Source organism: Amphiura filiformis, chromosome 1 (genome assembly GCF_039555335.1).
Source record: "Amphiura filiformis chromosome 1, Afil_fr2py, whole genome shotgun sequence".
Lineage (NCBI taxonomy): Eukaryota > Metazoa > Echinodermata > Ophiuroidea > Amphilepidida > Amphiuridae > Amphiura > Amphiura filiformis.
Genome location: NC_092628.1, coordinates 93,280,996 through 93,300,692, shown reverse-complemented (window position 1 = coordinate 93,300,692; position 19,697 = coordinate 93,280,996). Strand labels below are relative to the sequence as shown.

Sequence of the window (19,697 nt, the reverse complement as noted above, 5' to 3'; positions counted from 1 at the left end):
ATGTAAGGAAATATTTCAGATAAATATTACTTTCTAGTAATTTGTTGAAAATAGTTACAATCACCATTGTCTTTATGTGCAAAATTAAAATATTCGGTAGGGACCTCTAAAATTTGTTCAAAACTTTTTTAACCATAATGTACCAAATGAGAGGGTAGCCCATTAAAAAAATCTTAATTTTATTTTTTTCAGATTCACCCTAATGTCCAGCTTAAGCACTTCTTACACATATATACACTTTTTAAACACATAAATACTGTTTTTCATATTTTCACGAAACGTTTGGTATTTTTGGAAACTCCTACTCCTAAACAGCATAAATCAACACCGCCCCTTTAGTCTACAAATTATCACACTTTGAATTGGTATCTAAACTAGAATTCCCCGCCGTTGTCCACTTGCCCATTGTGCATACTCTTAAAACTCCGATTTAATTAATTTGTGCACAATTGATAAATTTTCACATCTGATCTTTTTAGTCACCGTACTCCCTCTGTTGGTTGGCTTCCCAAGTGGACTACTTACTTTAGATTGCAGTTAACATGTTTAACACGGTTGTCTATGGATGAGATTGTCGGATTTCTGGCCTACTAAAATTGGCATGATGTAATGCATCTGTAAATGGATCTGGCTTGTGATTGGTCGACCAGATCTCGCCATTGATAACTGCATCGTACACAACTATGCGACGCTTTGTGTACTAGGTGCATGAGCGCGTCTTGTACGTCCAGGCTTTGTGCTTGAGGTAAATTGAATTGATAAACAAGTATGATTGACAGTGTGTGTTAGGGACTAAGTCCCCGATCAAAGTCCTCTTAAAAATGCAATGTACATAGTCGATTTTTAACTCGGGCTTTCGCGATTAATAAAGTGGTAGATTCTAAAATCAGATTTGTTCAGTATTGAAAAGTGCCATTATAATATGCTGCATTCAATAATACTAGGTATACTTTACTGTTACTGTCACTAATATAATTATACAAACTTTTTCATAACGATTTACTAGTATTTTGATATGTAATAAATATCCGTATAATTTCGAGCTCAACTGAATGCGTTCATTATGATTAATAACATGTTTTTATTTATCAAAAATCGACTATTATAGTTGGGAGAAACCTTTGTTAAAGGGGGATTGATTGCCTCAAAAAAGAGTTAAAAAATAATTGAAAATTAAAATGAAACTTACAATTAGGATACTTTTCATTGAGCCTATTTTCTGAAATTTTCTTTCCCAAATACTTATAATGCATGGTAACGTTATACGTAAATAATACACGGGTAATCGGGCGCGGTTTTAGTACATTTTAATAAGGGTTTTAAAATAATGATAACGTATGTTTCTGTCACGTAGGTTACATTTTAACTTCAAAATGCCCGATAAGTATGTCGGAAATGAGTTAATGAAATAATGTTCATAAAGTTTATCAAGTGCACCTGCGACTATAATTTGCTCAACAGTTTATAATCATTTTTTTGTTTTAATCAAGCACTTTATGGTAACGTATGTTTCATTTCTTAAAAATACGGTCTGAATTTTCGAATGTCCTAGGAGTTATTTCTCAAATACATAAATCATGTGGACCTGAAATCATTGTTATCATATAACTTGCATTATAAACAGTAAATAAAGACACTTTGTTTCAATTTCAGAGTTTGCAACGACTAAGGTACGTGTTAACACATCGGGGTAACGTAGGTTTTACGAAACCTTGCGACATATTTCGATGGTATTTCTAAAAACTCAAAGTAGGCCATGGCTTTTAAATTTTCGCTGCTTTGTATCAGTATAGATTGTTACTTCAAATACGAGCCATGTTCCAACTGAATGCACGTCTAGTTAAGAATGAGCAACATTAAATATCAAAAATATTTCACCTGCGACACAGTGTTTTGACCACAAATCCCCCCTCAAACAACCTGCCGTTGTTTATAAAAAGGAATTAACCTTAACCCTACCTGTGTTTTTTTGCTATCGGAAGGGAAAGAAGAAACGAAAAAGGAGGGAAGATGAGGAGAAAAGTCACTTGGCACCCCCGGGATTCGAACCTGGGACCCCTCGCACCTGGCCTACGATTCCCTGGGTATATATGACTTGGGCTGATTGCGTCATCAAGGAAAATTTGCATATTTAAGCGTTTCCGTACGGTTTTCCTAAGCCTTTTTAGAGCGTTTTATTTGAAAGGCGCCCCAAGAATGTGTGCCAAAAATCACTTGCCCTCCTTCGGCTTGCCAAAAATTGCTTGTACCCCCCTTAAGACCCCCTTTTGGCTCGCCAAAAATTTCTTGCCCCTCCCCTAATATTACCCTCCACCCAGGGCTCATAATTATCGCACAGCCCCTTATCATCAACCTACAGTGAAATTTAGGTTCGATCCATAAAAATGCTTTTTTAACGGATCAATGAACCATCGTAGACATGCTAGGCTTTAAACTTACACTCATTTTACCTGATTGCTCCGGGTGTACCCTGGAGGATGAAGTGACTGATGAGAGCCCGCCACCTCCTGACCTACCCAAGCTTTGCGCGTCAATATTTGGATCAGTGACATACGCATTATTCCTCTTAGTACTGCGCCACGACTGATCGTCAATTTGTAACCCTTCTGAAACATATATCATTGCGTAAAATTTAGGTATGTACAAGAAAACCAAAATGAGATATGCATTGACAAGCAACGCGACACAAAGCGTGGCTTTCTTCTGTACCACTACATCAGCTGTGGAGTAAACAGGCACAGCAGCTAAGCAAGCAATCAAGGTCGAATACACCGTTATAGCGATGAACTTACTCTCGTTGTAATTGCTGGGGACTTTTCTGGCAAGGAACGCAAAGATGCAACAGGTTACGATGAGAAGGATGTTGTAGATGCAGGACGCGACGAATACTTGGCTGAACTGACAGTATTGTTCAAGATGAGGCTTGCGTGGAGAAGGAATAATAACAGCCGGCTTTGCAGGATGTACAACAGATGATATCAGGGAGATGAAGATCTGTAAAAAGACATAAGAAATATTACTGCTAGAACGAGGAACTCAGTTGATCACATTAAACTTCTAATATGCAAAATAGATTGCATTGTCATCATTCAAAGGAACCTACATTGATTTAGAAACCTATTTGAACATAGCTAGGGAGTAGGATTGCCCCTAATGCTAATTATTGGTAACATGTTACAGCTGCGAGGTGCCTCGTAAGAAAAGTTCCTGCGTACTACAGGCTTGGGGACTTTGATGTTACCCTTTTCAGTCAAGAGCACATCTATTTGACCCCTCAAGAAAACCTCATTTGAACCCATCTCGCTCAGCCAGTGTTGCCGATGCCTAATAAGCAGTGAAAGAAGCACAAGGCGTGGCGAATCTATAATAGGTATTATTAATATTAATTATCAATAAGTAGATTAAGATGTTCCGCACCAGGATGTTACAGATGAAATAAATGATAGAATATAATAACCACAACAACCTTTGCATTTCAGTTTAAGCTGCAAGATAGGCTGAAACTATCGCCATGATCGACGGCTCCATCTAGACTTGCACCTTTAAAATCATTTGGCAAATGCGACTTTCTCACAAATTGTTGTTTTTTTAGCAAAAACATTTCCCATTTTCTAAAATATGTCTTCTTATTGCCTAATAATTCAAAAAAATATATTATCATTATGTCGATTAGTGAATAGAGAAATGCGATTTCCAAACGTGCGTACAAGAGGGTGGCACTAAATTCACAATTGTTCTACAGCTCAACTTACCGTACTTTTCCTAACCTGACAGTCCATGCCAAAATTGTTACTACACCTTTACATTTCATCGAATCTCTTTTTGATGTCTGTCACTTGAAAGATGTATGCTATATAGAAACTTTATTTTGCAATCATATTATTAGCATATTTGCAAGAAAAAACATGAAAATCAATAAATACCTATATTTTTCACAATTTCAATATTTTATTAGAAATTAAGCATGTAGGCCGTTTGTTATGACTTGATGAATGAAGCTGTTAAAACAGATTTTGATATTTTTGCTTATTTTTCCTTTTTTGCCCCAAAATGTGTAAAAATCAAATTTTTTGTTTTTTGGATGACCTATATTTTGTTTGAATATTTATCAAATTTCTTAATTTAGGTATAATACAGTGCAGAAAAAGATGTCAAAAAAATCTGTTAAACAGATTTCCAATAAATTTTCCATTTTGGGTTAAATACTCAATTTTCATGCGCGGGATATTTGAAACATAAAATGAAAACATGTCCATTGCACTTTTTCCTCGAGATGTACTATAATATCAAGGTTACGGATATATTATAATCCCTTCTTATCTTCACTGATCCATCAGATACCTATTGTTATGAATGATCAATGAAAAGGTTCAGAACTGGGCTACTAATGGTCTGTCAAGTATCTATAGTTATTTTCATGACTGTGTCAACTCAAAAATCATGCAAGGTCGAATGTAGGAAAAGTATGATCAGTTGAGCTGTATTAATCCTAGGACCCCCCTTAGATTTTTTATCCGTCATAAAACACGCACGCGTTTACGCCCAAACGACATAAGCTAATCGTAGATCCATCCTTTGCGCTCATTTTAACGGTAATTTTTCCCTCAGCACCTGGGCGGGGAGGCGGGGGTGGTGAGGCCTCAATGATTTTTCATTTCGCTCTTTTAAAAAACTTTCGAGAGCTACTGACTTTTTACTTGTTAGTTAGGTAAAAAATTATTTTGTAGAATTTTTAACCGAAAATCAATTTTGCCTCTATTTTTGTACATAGCCAGAATTTCCCAGATTTGCATGGGCGCCCTCACATTATGACTTCATAGTGATATATGTTTGTACTTATTTTGATATCACTGGATAGAGGAGACCCATAGCTATAAATTAGTACCAATATTTGCAAGTTTCTCCCCTCTAATTTGGGCTCTTTGTCGCTGGTGGCTTCTGGGTCCATGTGCCTCTCTGTAACATGTTCTGTTCGTTCTACTGGCTGACCTTGAGTTCGGATTTAGATGAGTTAATTGCTCGAAAGTTTGTAATATAAATGATTCTTTTCTCGTAATATTTATGTTTTTCTTTTCTTTTGTTTTTCTTGTGCGTAATTTTCGGTCACCGCTCTTGTCATGTCATGTTTGTATGTCTGTTTGAGTGTTTTATTTAATTGTCAGGTGGTGCAACGTCATCTCAGGCTTTTGCTTTTCATTGCACCTCCCAACCTTGTCTTTATAAAAAGTAGTTGGTTTAATTTCATGTGTGATTTTGATGGAAATAAATTGAATATGAATATGAATATGACGGCTACGGAACGTCTCAATTGCATAACATGGAACAACATTAATAAGTTGGTTTCTCATGAGTGGGGCTTGGAGCAGGAAACATATCTTACACTTCCCATAATGCATTTCTTCCATTCAATTTTTTGTATTGACTTTCTATGTAGTGCAACATGGGTCGACAGTGACGAAATATACCTCAGTGAACAGATCTTGCAAAATACGTTTATAGCGACACATGTTCAGCCAGTCTATTCTCAAAGTGAAAAAAGAGGAAACCTGTAAAAAGTATGGGGAGCGTCATTTGATGAAATAAGGGATGTATACATATTGCAAAGGATTCTGGGTAGGGTAAGATATCTTTTCGTGGGTTTGAGTTGAAAAAAAGGAGCAATACCAATATTTATATCTACGTCTTGATAACTATGGGGAGTGTTATACTTGTTTACTGCGTACCAAATATGGTCTGAACCAATTGAATATGTAAACAGGTTTTGAGTGACGGGAGTTCTTGCAAAAGCGAGAGACCCAGGTTTCATTTTCTTGATTTTCTTTAAAATTCGGCTACAGTTTGAGTTAAATCTTACAGGATATATCAAATATATTAAACAAAACCTAATCTAAAAAAATCGGAGAAATTCGTTGAAATTTAAGGAAGAAACGCAAAAACAAACAAACAAAAAACAGCCCCTCCCTCAAAAACCCACAAAACAAACAAACAAACAAACAAAAAACAAACAAGCAACAACAAAAAAGAAAACCACTTTGATTGTGTCCAAAATAAAAACGACCTATGGCAACCAGCCGGGTATCGTGAAAATGGTGTGGAACTGACATTTAAGTTGAATCTTTAAGGACAAGACTAGCGACTGCACCGCCAATTGATTTTTTCTCGAAAAGTACAAAATCGACAACTTGAAAACACACACTTGAATAAAGAAAGAGAGTCAAACGGAGTCGACGTATTGTTGTCAAATCAAATCAAAATGTCACTTGCGTCACAAAACAGGAATTGACACAATTCCTGTTTCTGACGCAACCTGTCAAAAAGTGACCGTTCCCAAATGCAACCAGATTTTATTTGTATCTCAACATTTCGGCTTCTTGCTGTCCCGGCTGATTATCGTCAATACTTGATTGATACGTGATTTTCTAATTGTTCTAATTTTTTTTGGTGTTTTGGGAAAAAATCCATATCTTCAATACGAAAGGTCAAAATTTTCAATTGATCGTCGGCTTTTCATCCCACCTACATACACTTTAAGTATAAATCATCAGATTTATAAAGTTTACTTCAAGTACTGTTAAATATCAAAAATATCAATTTTAATGATTTGCCATAAAATGTGTATTAAATTGCAAATTTCAAAAAATCAAAATTATTTGATATCAGAATGACATTCTTCGTATTCAGAATGCAATTCGATATGTCTGATGTGCTCTAATGTCCCAAAATAAATACTGTCCAAACGTTCATATCCCAGCCCTTAAGCGATTTTTTTGGACTAGTTTGTTACATTCTACAAAAAATGGTCCAGTGTACATGACTAAATGAACTAAAACGCTAATTGCTTAAAAATTACATCATAACTGATATAAAGTTGCATATAAATATTAGCTATCTAGTCATAAGGTTTTTTAGCACGTTCGTATTTGTTATGTCGTGTCACTATACTCGGTAAATGTAAAAGAGTAAAATTGTCACTCCCCGTCAAGAGTGAACTGATTTTCACTTTAATCTAGTAAAATTGGCTCCTATTCGAGAGAGCAATATAAGAGAGCAATATAATAAGAGCACTCTAAAAAGATTGATTAGTTTTCACTCAATTTAAGAGTAAATTACCACTTTTTTGGAGTGAGAGTCATTTCATTTCCACTCTTTTGAGAGTGGGTTTCAGTCTTTTTAAGAGTGAGAAAGCACTCTTTTGAGAGTGAAATATTTTCACTGTTTACAAAGAGTGATGTTCACTCTTCAAGGACTGGTCCCTAGAGTCACTCTAAAAGAGTGAATTTTTACTCTTTTACATTAAGAGAGTAGGTTTACGGAATATAGTCATATTTACGGGAAACATTTTTCCGGCCTTACATGAAAGAAGACTCAAATAGTGCCAAAGAACACATGCATCCACTTGAAATATATCAACATTATCTAAATAAATAATCTTTGTTGTCAGTAAAACCTAGAACAAACTTCCTTTAAAATAAAGCATTGTCTTTTAAGATAGGACTACGTAAATTCAGGGCAGTGTATTATAAAAACTTCCAAAAATAGAATGTTTACAGAAAAGGAAACTCTGCCCACTGCTAAATCTGAAATCTGGATGAGTAAAATTAAAAAGAAAGTGTTTCTTCAGCGTTGTTTTAGTCACTGTTTCTGTGCCGAATTGAATCGTTTTGTTTTGTGTGCTAAAGAAAGTTGAAGTTTGAACAACCAAGAAAAACAGCAATCTCAAATATTATAACTTTGCAGGAGGACGTGTTGACGTTGCCAATGGGTATTTTTTTAAATTTATGTAACAAGTTTACTATTTACCAACAATCAGAAGGCGTCTGCCCCAACGCCTTTCTGTTTTCAAGTATGTTTGTTATTTGCTTTCTGCCATAACATATATCCCTTAAGTCATTTGAGTGTTTGATGAGCTAAAAGCTCTCCCCCTCACTTCTCTCGATTTCTTCTATTTTTGTTTTTAAACGTGATTCGGTGCGCAAGGGATCACATGAGTTCACGGGTGAAATTCATTACCAACCCAGCAAACACAAAACGTTTTCGACATCATTCGCAAAAGGTTATAAAAGGTTGTCAGAAAACGTTTAAATGTCGGGTTATATAAAGGGTATATTAAGAGTATAAAACGTTTTCATAACATTAAAAACATTTTTGATAATCTACTGCTCAGCAAACAAAAATGTTTTACAGAAAACGTTTAAATGTCGGGTTATATAAAGGGTATAAAACGTTTTAATAACATTCCAAAAACATTCTTGAACACTTGATACAAAACATTCATGTTATTTTGGGGTTGAAAAAATATTTTGCGAAAAAGGTTTGCCCAAAACATTTGCAATAACGTTTTAAAAACATTTTCATGACCTTTATATAACCCGACATTTAAATGTTATTAAAATGTTTTGAAAAAAGCATTTTAAGAACATTTCTGTGTTTGCTGGATTCAAATATTGTAACATAATGTTATTTAACTATTGACAAAATATTTGGCAAAAATGTTTGCAAAAATAGTTTACAATAACATTTTTTGAAAACATTAAAAAAATATTGATGTAGTGTGTTTTCATACAAAACGTTTTAAAACGTTATCATGACCTTTATATAACCCGAAAACGTTTTTACCTAAACCAAAAGCCAAAATATAACTTATTTAAAACGTTTTTAAAACGTTATTGTGTTTGCTGGGAAGTATAGCTGCGTATTATTTTGTCGCGTGACATTTTCACGCGTCCGAGTAATCACGCACGCGATTCTCGGCGACAGGTTTCTTACAAAATATATATGCGTTAAAAAGTGAGCTGTTGTAAACTGCTTGTCCACAAAAATAGCCTGTTAGGTAAGATTTCAAAGTTTTAGGGGCCTGAGCTTTCGATCCTAGCAGGATCTTTATCAAAGGCAGAGTGACAAGACAACACACAAACATGCATATATATATAGGGACATGGACATAAAGGAAAAGGAAATTAGCAAGACAATAGAAGACATAAGTGTTTCTTGGGAAATATCAATAGGGGCAGGAAGTGGGATGTCATGAATGGAAGTAAGAGGGAGAAGGATATGAATGAAGACAATAGGGCCGAATAGAAATATCATGAAAATGAATGGCAACTACATGAACATAATACAAAATGATAGATGTAAATAGGAAACAAAAACTAAAATAATAAAGTGGAGGAAAAAAATGTAAAAAAAATATATATAAAAAATAATAGGAAAAAAAAAATTGAGGGGGGGGGGCAAAATATAATGATGATGAAAAACAAGTTAGTCGTTTCCCTCTTGGATGTTGAGACCGTGTGGCTGGATGGTACGAAGGCGCTTCATCCAGAATTTCTCCCTGCTGGCACGGACGGTGTCAGGGCGGTTACCTAAAGACTCAATGCCCTGTAGGATCATGTCGGAGATGGAGTGGTTGGGGAGGTTAAAGTGATTACCAACAGGGGTGTCAAGCTTCTTGGTTTTGACAGTGGACATGTGTCCATAAAACCGCGTCTTAAGTGCAGTCTTAGTTTCTCCCACATACTGTATACCACAAACTCTGCAAGAAATGAGATATAATACATTAGATGTGGTGCAGGTGATGTTGCCCCTGATCCTGTGGGAGGAATTGTTGGAATTACTGGCGACAGAATCCCCTTCTTGGATATGGTCCTTGCAGACAACACACCTGTTGGAATCACATGTGAAAGTACCCTGTTGTGTGGAAGGAATAGTATCAGAAAGAGGGGGGACTTTATATGCAGATAAAGAAAATTGAAGAAGAGATTGTTTTTAAATTTGCCATACTTGTCAAACCATATTGTTTTTACTCTTTAGTATACAACAATGATTAGAATATAATGTGAAACAAAGAAATCTATTACGAGTTTTTAAGTTATGAAGGGTTTACGCAACATTTTGACCTTTTTAAAATTTCCACGATTTTTGGAAATTATTTTGCTTAAAACCAGACTCTGATATTCCCTTATATTTCAGATTTGTTATCAACATTTATTTATTTATTTATTTATTTATTTATTTACCAAATTTGAACAAAGTAACATTTTATGGCAAATGATTAAAAATTGATATTTTTGAAATCTAACAGTCTTCGAACCGTAGCTGGGATGAAAACCCGAAGAACAATTGAAAATCTTCAATACTCAACATATATTATTAGTTGATTTTCAGTAGGGCTATAAAGCATACATAATAAAATACATACATACACATTATACAAAACCAAATACAAACACAGATATGGTAAAAGTATTAGATCTAACGCAGAACTGATTAAAGTACAGTGTCATATATCTAACTTAAGGTGGTACTACAACCCCTGATAAATTGTGTGACTATTTTGCATTTTTCTCAAGTAACTACACATTGGTAACAAAAGTTATGTATATTATAAAATAGAGGTAATGAATCCAATTACTTCACTGAAATGTCAGTGATTCATTAAATATGGTAAGAAATGAGGTACATTTTGGTGTCACTGAAATTCCAGTGTAGTAACAGGATTCCTTGCCCCTATAATATACATAATGTTTGTTACCGGTGTGTTATTTTTGTGAGAAAAATGCAAAAATAGTCACAAATTTATCAAGGGGTGTAGTACCACCTTGGTGCATGAACTACCATTTGTCGCTCTTTTTCTAAATATATGGTCAACACAAACACATCCAAGCGCTTTGATACCTCTTGGGAAATATTTTAATATTATTTTTTATTATCGGAATTCCCGGATTCAACCATTCAACCAATTCAGACCAGTTCCACTAACTGATTTCTCTCGCACGTTTATCACACATTATGGTAAAATTATTAAAAAAACAATCCCAGATAACTAGACTTCCTTAACTGTTCCAGGGAAAATTTGTTACGACATAGGCCTACTTCTTAAGTCAATATGTTGGTGTATGGACAGAGTAAAGTGCTGAGGTGACTGTTCGAGAAAATGTTCGAACCCCTCGATTTGTTATTTCTGTTTAATGTTTTCTTTATTCCCATTTACATCCCCCTGACGACAATACGTCAAAAACAGGACCAATTCGTCGGCTGTATTCCATAGTGGCGTATAGTGATTTTTGGTCATTTTTTTTGAAAATTGGCACATATGTTTTTAATGATGTTCTCTTTCATTTTTCTAAGTCTCATCAGTCATAATTAGCTAATTAATTAGTAATTCATTAATTAAATGTGGCGTATAGTTACAAAGTGACATTTCTTGTATTCCATAGTGGCGTATCGACCATACGCCACTTTTTATACACATTTTATAATTATGAAATATCGGCAAAAATGAAAAACATCGTATGTCATAGTGGCGTATGCGTATCGGACCTATACGCCACTATGGAATACGAACGACGAAAAGTAACGCCATAGGGATTACACGGCGACCGAGGTGGCGTACGGTTAACGTTAGGTTAGGGTATTGCGTTTTGTTCGTTTTCCATAGTGACGTATAGTTTTATTTTCAGTTTGCCAGCAATAGTATGTATTTATTTCTTTTGAAAAATATATAACAATAAAATCTATTTAGTTTACTACAGAAATTTCACATCATTTACAAAATATAATGAATGTCTGATTTACACAACTCGATTTTAAATTGGCATTTCTTCAAACCCGATTTTCTCGAAAAGTTGTTTATTCGCGGCGCCCCACTATACGCCACTATGGAATACGGACGACGAATTGTTTCATTATTCACAACAATACATTATACAAAATATAAATGTCTCACCTGAGTAATAATAAGAATGCTGCACATGATTATTTGATGTTTCTTCCCAATCCACATCGGACGTTTAGTTGATTTTCTTCCTGCCTTAAAGATGCGATAAATTCTGTTGACTTTCAGCAAAGTTGGCGAAAATGTTACAGTAAAGGAAAGCGCCAAAGCTGCTTCTGATAGGATGCAAGACGCAGATGTTGGCTCCAGTAGGAGGCAGAAGATTGCAACGAAGGTGGTTAACAGTCCGGACAGGTTGATAGCGCTAAGTTCCCGGCTTGTTGCTTTAATAAGCGGATGGTGTCGCTGATAGAAGAATCCGAATAACACCAGCGAGGAAAGAATCAACCCTAAGACAGCCAAAGTTATGACAATAATGATGGACGGTTCTTGCCAATCCACCGAAGACGGTGAAATCGGCATACATTGGTTCCTAGCGTTGTTCGGCCAGTCGTAGATGGATTTACATGGCACACATTTGATGTTATCTACAACAATTTCTTCAGGTCGGCATGGCTGGCAACCCCAGCAGCATTTCCTTTTAAAGGAACCTCTATTGAACCAGGTTTACATTTATCTTTGCACAGAGATGGATGATAGGCATTTCCAGCGAAACTCACATTTCCATCATCAACTGTCAGTCGCTGTCCTTTAGGTTCCCGCGGATCCCAGTATCCCACTGTTTTCCAAAAATATTTGTCGTTTTTGTAATGTAGATTGTGTATTTTGTATGTTGCCATACCATTGCCTTCGTCATCAAATTCAAAAAGCCCATCGGGAGCCAGAAAACTTACATTTTGGATTTCATTTAGAAGTCTCTTCTTATTAATTCTGCACGATGACCAGTCGTTGGAACATTCGTTTTCAATGTATGAGTGCATACCATAAGCAAATGCGTAAACGCTTTTGATCACATTTAGAGCGTATGACGTTACAGCAAGTGGTTTCTTCTTAATCTCAATGTACTTTTCAACGAACGGGCTTCTTATTTGAGTCAAATTCAACAACGATAACTGTTCAATATGTTCAACATATTCCGGGACGGTAGTGGTGTCGTAGCGCATGTGTAGTGACCCGTAAACTCGTTCTGCGTAAGGGTCTTCATCCCATATGAATCCACAGTAGGTTGTGCATATGAATGTTTTATTATTCGGCAGCTGCGAACTTTGAAATCTCTTAATGAGATTGTTAGATATTTCATAACTAGCTAACATAACAATCACAGAGGCTTTGTCGAAATCGGCAATGATGTCAACTACTTCGTCCAAATCTCTTTCTGTAGCGTGGAGTGATACCGATTGGGAATAGGCAATACAGATCTCCGGTTCTGCCAATTTCTTGAAGTATTGCGTTGCTAATAACCCATCTGCATCAAGCGAGTAGAGAACACCAACATACCGCCAATTATACCGATGAAGTATATCTACAATACCTCCGATTTGCGCTTTCTCAGCCGGAACTACACGCAAAAAATATGGAAACCTATCTTTGTTGCTTAATTCATCCGTACTCGCCCAATGTGAAATTACAGGAATGTTGTATATGGTCCCTACTTTTGCAGCAAACACACAAGTAGAACTCCGTCCGGTACCAATGATTGCTGTTACCCGTTTATGGTTAGGAGTAGGATGGTAGCCACAGACTTTCCTATATTCTTCATGTCCACTGAAACTTGCTAACGTCGTTGCATGAAATAAAGCCACCTCTTCGCTTCGGCATCCATCACGAAGATCAAACCCAAGCGTTATATTTGGTAGTAAATCTGACCGTCGGTTGATTTGGTCGATCGCAAAGACAAGAGCCTCGGTACTTGCAACTCCCCAGTTTGATATTTGATCCTGTGTACACGGACTGTTGTCGTTCAATGTGTACATCAAGGGAAATATCCCCCCAAGTAGGATATCACCAGGTCGGAAGTAATTGTAACAAATATGATCTGGTATCCATGTACTGTTATATGGCGTTCCAGTGCTTGATATGGCATTAATAAAGACTGAAAATAGGAAAAGCAACTTGTAGTTGAACATCTTGATGTTAGACAGCCAAAAGCGATTCTAATCCGATAGACGCGACGGATGGGAGAGTACTTAACTTTAAATAATTATTCAAACGCCCTCGCCTGTTCAGGTTTTTCACCCGCGTACAGAGGATGTATATTGTACACTCAATACGCCATGCTGACAAGTTTCTAAAAGTGTTGTGAATAAAATAAAATATAGTGATAAATTAATGCAATTACTGGGAATCCTGATTACGTTCAGAAATAGATGAAAAACTGTAGAGCATTATATGTATAAAGCAATACGTCACTGCAATGATAAGACCTTGTCTCTCAAAAAAAGTGAAATGTTCAGGTGGGCAAAAAAGCCATTGCTGTGTTGAAATTTTAACACCAATAACTACCTTCCTTGGTCAAGAAACGCTGTTTATATGCGCTTTGCTACAGTCATGACTAGAATAACTCCAAACACAAAGAAAGACACAAAATGGAGCTTCAAATGTTTATGTTTCGAGATATAATATTTTTGCATATTTTTACGTATTCCTTTCAATATTGGTTGAAATGTGTAATGACAAAACCTCGTAACTACGAGGGGCAGTCAGTTTTAAGAGTTGACCCGTGACGTCATATGTGGATTGTTTTCATGGCATTTCTCAATGATTACATAAACATAAACCTTTGTCTTTCAAACAACACATGTAAAAATTATATCATACACATGATTACGTAACAGCATTAGCATAAAATCAATATACTAGGGACACTGCCAAATCACGCAAAAAGGCGGGCCTTTTAAATTACAGAAAAAACACGTGTTTACAATGTCCGAAAACAGCAAAATGAGACTTGCCATTAAACTTTGGTGAAAATGGGACGTCTGGAAACTTCAACAACTTTAGGGCTTGAATGGAAGCAAAATTATTCTGCAAAAATGGCGAAAATGAAAAAGCAGTTATTACAAATGACATTAATTATCTCCAAAATGAAACAGACTAAAATACAATGACTGGTCACGTGTAAGAGCTGGTACTCAGTGCGATGATAACTGGTGCAAATGAAACAACAATCTGCGCATGCGCAGGTGGGATGACCGATACAACATGGTGGAAATGCACGAAAATTGCTAAATTCCATGTAAATAGGGACTAAAATATTACAAAATGCTATGAAAATTGTAATTTAAATATTATATATATTTTATGGATGATCTCAACCTGAAATGAACAGAAAAGTTTTAAAAATAAATTTCTCATTCAAACGATGGCCTCTCTCTTTGTACCACTACTTTTTGTATAAATGTAACAATGGTACAATAACAGTTATATTTTAATCACGGATTCAAATATTCTCTTGGGAGACTCCCGTTTAAATGTTTGGAGATTAGTCAACAGAACTGGCAAAAAAAATTAAATTTCCACGTTTGCTATTTTTGGCAATATCAAGATTTTTAAAGAAAGAAAAGCCTTGTTTTTGTCAAAAATAAGACAATTTGACCACGCATTTTAAATAAACTAAAACATTTACAGCCCAACAAACACGGTTAAATGAACTGGTAGTGGGTGTTCTATTACTGTTCCAAAAGGCAGCATTCTCCATTCTTTAATTACCAAGAAAATATAGAAAATACAACAATACCTCGTTTCAGCCTCTTATTTCCCTTAACAAAAACGCCTCAATTTCACCAGGTGACTCTAGACCATTGATTTTATGCTAATACTGTTACGTAATCATGTGTGTGATAGAATTTTTATATGTGTTGTTTGAAAGACAAAGGTACAGTGTTTATGTAATCATTGAGAAATGCCATGAATACGATCCACAAATGACGTCACGAGTCAACTCTTAAAACATACTGACTGCCCCTCGTATGTACTATATCTTTTTCTCAATTTCTCCGAAAAGTGAGATACGAGGTCTTGTCATTACAGCGACGATTTTTATATGAATATTAAAACTAAATAATATATAACGATTCGTAATACCCTATAGCGTTTGGAAGGAGTATTTGTTAAATTTTATATTCCTCATTTTTGTACAATCTATATATATAGCATAAATGAAGCATAAATAGATGAAAAGCGGGGAACCCGATTAAAATTAACGTTTCGTTTTTATTGGTAATCTAATCGTTTAACATCTGACATTACCCCTCATATTTACGCAAAAACTATAAAGGGCGCCATGGTCCTTATGTGGCACACTTATGATCTGCCTTTTCCACATTTGACCCCAGAGATCAAAGTTCCGGGGCCCCTTTGTAAATATTATACGGAGCATGCCGTTTCTCAGCAAATGAAGCAAATTTAGAGCCCTCAGTCGGTACACTGGTAGCCTAGACCGCGGACTCAGTCTCAGTCATTTATCTGTTGGTCATTATCATTTGAAAAATTACTGAGTCAGGAGGAGAAGAGTTCATAAGAACAATGTCGGGATCTCGGGTCACAAAAGTGGGAAAAGATAATATACCACGGCCATTTAATGTTATCAGACTAACCTTTTGAGACATTCTCAAAAATTGTTAATTTTTGCAGGAATCTGTTATGTTAGTTGGATTCCTTGCAACATTTCCTTTCTGAAAATGTATGTTTACTTTTATATACTCTATGGTAATAGATCTTTACTTATTTCAATGCCAAACTTATACATACATGTACATAACAATATACACACAATATATATATATTTCTAATTACAACATTTTACTCAAGTTAGACTATCTTTTGAATAAAAAATAAAAATTCAAAGAACAGACCTTCCAGAATAGGTAGTCGTTACTCTGAGTTTCATGCCTATATGGCAATCGTCAGATGACACGATGAAATGCTTTGGGTGGACTACCATCTCTTGGGAATGTGAAAGAATATACATTCCATGGTGTCAACACAACCAAAGTCTATTCAGAGTCAGTCTGTCTATCGGAGATAGTTAGAAAGTACTCAACTGCAAAACAGGAGCGTAATAACAACATTTTACTCAAGTTAGAATAAAGTGCTCCATCCCAAAAGGGAGAGCGTATAAAAATTCAAAGAACAGACCTTCCAGAATAGGTAGTCGTTACTCTGAGTTTCATGCCTATAAGGCAATCGTCAGATGACACGATGAAATGCTTTGGGTGGACTACCATCTCTTGGGAATGTGAAAGAATATACATTCCGCTTTGTTATTAGTGAACTATCAGTTCTTGCGTAGTGCCCTTTGGTATAATCTCTAAGATATCGTCGACATATCTTTTCCATAATTTTGACGACAAGCGATGGAATCGTTGGCTATTTGTTCCAACCATTCCATGAAAATGTTCGCAATAATCGCGCTCACTTTACTTATTTCAATGCCAAACTTATACATACATGTACATAACAATATACACACAATATATATATATTTCTAATTACAACATTTTACTCAAGTTAGACTATCTTTTGAATAAAAATAAAATTCAAAGAACAGACCTTCCAGAATAGGTAGTCGTTACTCTGAGTTTCATGCCTATATGGCAATCGTCAGATGACACGATGAAATGCTTTGGGTGGACTACCATCTCTTGGGAATGTGAAAGAATATACATTCCATGGTGTCAACACAACCAAAGTCTATTCAGAGTCAGTCTGTCTATCGGAGATAGTTAGAAAGTACTCAACTGCAAAACAGGAGCGTAATAACAACATTTTACTCAAGTTAGAATAAAGTGCTCCATCCCAAAAGGAGAGCGTATAAAAATTCAAAGAACAGACCTTCCAGAATAGGTAGTCGTTACTCTGAGTTTCATGCCTATAAGGCAATCGTCAGATGACACGATGAAATGCTTTGGGTGGACTACCATCTCTTGGGAATGTGAAAGAATATACATTCCGCTTTGTTATTAGTGAATTATCAGTTCTTGCGTAGTGCCCTTTGGTATAATCTCTAAGATATCGTCGACATATCTTTTCCATAATTTTGACGACAAGCGATGGAATCGTTGGCTATTTGTTCCAACCATTCCATGAAAATGTTCGCAATAATCGCGCTCACCGGGCTTGCCATGGCCGCTCCAGATTTTTGTATGTCGTCGTCAAAACGAACTCGAGCAATTCAATGATGAAGGGACATACTCTGTCAATCATGTATACGACTAGCTACTGAAAAGAAATGTACATTCTGGAGATGAGAGTAGGAGTGTTGCTGGTTCATTACTGATGAAGTCTTCCGATCGGAAGATGAAATGTATATAGCTAAATCTAAAAACGTGAGTAAATTATTGGACTTTTAAACACAATTTGATAATAGTATGATACCTTACAGTCCTGATGAACTTATTCAAGGATCTCAATTTCTAAGTTTGCTTTCTGAAACCGACTGCAATTCCAGTTGCCATTGTTACTGGAGAAAGCTTGGAAATGCAACTAAATGAATAAAAAATTCACGGAATTATTGTCCGAGCTCTCAAATTGAGGATTTTTAATGAAACTATTTTCTGCTGGAATGTTTCGCCTTTGGACAACTTCTCGATTTCCAACAATTACGACTGGACAAAAGTCCAAACTCCTTTAGGGTTTACATCACTTTTGGAATAACCCAATACGAAGCCCCACCCCTAAAAAAGAAGTGGTTATTATGCACACATAATATGCCAAATAATTATGCGCAGCGTTACAACATCCCACAATTTGGCGTGCCAAATATGCGCAGCGTTATAACAGCCCACAATGCGCGCATTAATACAAGCAATGCGAGCAAAACACCAGAGACAATGTGTATTAAACTGCAGGAAAAAGGACAGTTGCCCTTTATTAGTGTTCAACACAACAGAGATATGGCACAAAGATATTATTAATTATCGACTTTGTTCAGATTTGATATCCGCTTGTTAGATCAAGCGGATGCAAAATATGAACAAGTTACAGGATACAAGTTACTACATTAAAAAAATACAAATTACAGTTGTGACGCATTTGGTTGGATTTGCTTTGATTATTTACAAATTGATTTGTCAGTACGAACTTTGTGTCTGTTGAAATTAGATCTAATCAGGGATTTTCTCTCTCTTGACCGAATAGTTACTTGTTTCATCTTGATGAATAGAGTTACGGTTATAAAATAGCTTTGGATATTTTAATCATTTTATTATTTTCCATTTTATTATCTTTTCTTACCCGGGTGAAAATCAATGTCCAAAGCTAACGATAAATTGGGCGCATCTGCCTAATGCCCCAGCAAACACAAAACGTTTTCGACAGCATTCGCAAAAGGTTATCAGAAAACGTTTAAATATCGGGTTATATAAGGTAAAGGAGACGATCCTGTATAAACAGTGATCGGAGTGCCCATCTCTCTTTCATTGGCGATTGGGCCAGACTCCTCCATGTAATGTTACTATAGGGGGATCGCTACACCTCTTCTACAGCGAGTCTGTTACCTTCCCAGCATTTAAGAATGCCGGTACCCATTTAAACACCTGGGTTAAGAGGAGTAATCGAGATAAAGTGCCTTACTCAAGGGCACAACACGATGGCGTCGCCGGGGCTCGAACCCGCAACCTTCCGATTATGAGTCAGTGCCCGTTCCGCTAGGCCACCGTGCTCCCCTATCACGCTAGGACACCGTGCTCCCCTATCGAGTTATATAAAGGGTATATTAAAGGCAGCAAATACAAAATGTTTTACAGAAAACATTTAAATGTCGGGTTATACAAAGGGTATAAAAACGTTTTAATAATATTCAAAAATTCTAAACATAATGTTATTTTGCTGTTCAAAAAATATTTTGCGAAAAATATTGCCAAAAATATTTGCAATAACGTTTAAAAAACGTTTTCATGACCTTTATATAACCCTACATTATGTTATTAAAATGTTTTGCAAAAACATTTTAAGAATATTTCTTTGTTTGCTGGGTGCAAATAAAGGGTTCACAAAAAAGAACTCCCCACTAAAATTACAAAACATTTCTTTGCATAACTTGACATGCATTTCGTTGATTTGAAAAATTTAAAAACCTGTGGAC

At 35.8% G+C, this 19,697-nt stretch overlaps 1 protein-coding gene across 1 annotated transcript; it reads right to left on the bottom strand.

Annotated features, from left to right (window-relative positions):
- Positions 1-12,201: 12,201 nt before the first annotated feature.
- LOC140164429 (metabotropic glutamate receptor 5-like) lies at positions 12,202-13,740 on the bottom strand. The gene has a single exon (XM_072187711.1). It carries the CDS (start codon positions 13,738-13,740, stop codon positions 12,202-12,204), a length of 1,539 nt encoding a protein of 512 aa, XP_072043812.1.
- Between the last annotated feature and the right edge of the window lie 5,957 nt (positions 13,741-19,697).

Bases quoted from the DNA above. Each gene is read 5' to 3' on its own strand.
- LOC140164429 (XM_072187711.1), bottom strand. From the start codon at position 13,740: ATGTTCAACTACAAGTTGCTTTTCCTATTTTCAGTCTTTATTAATGCC.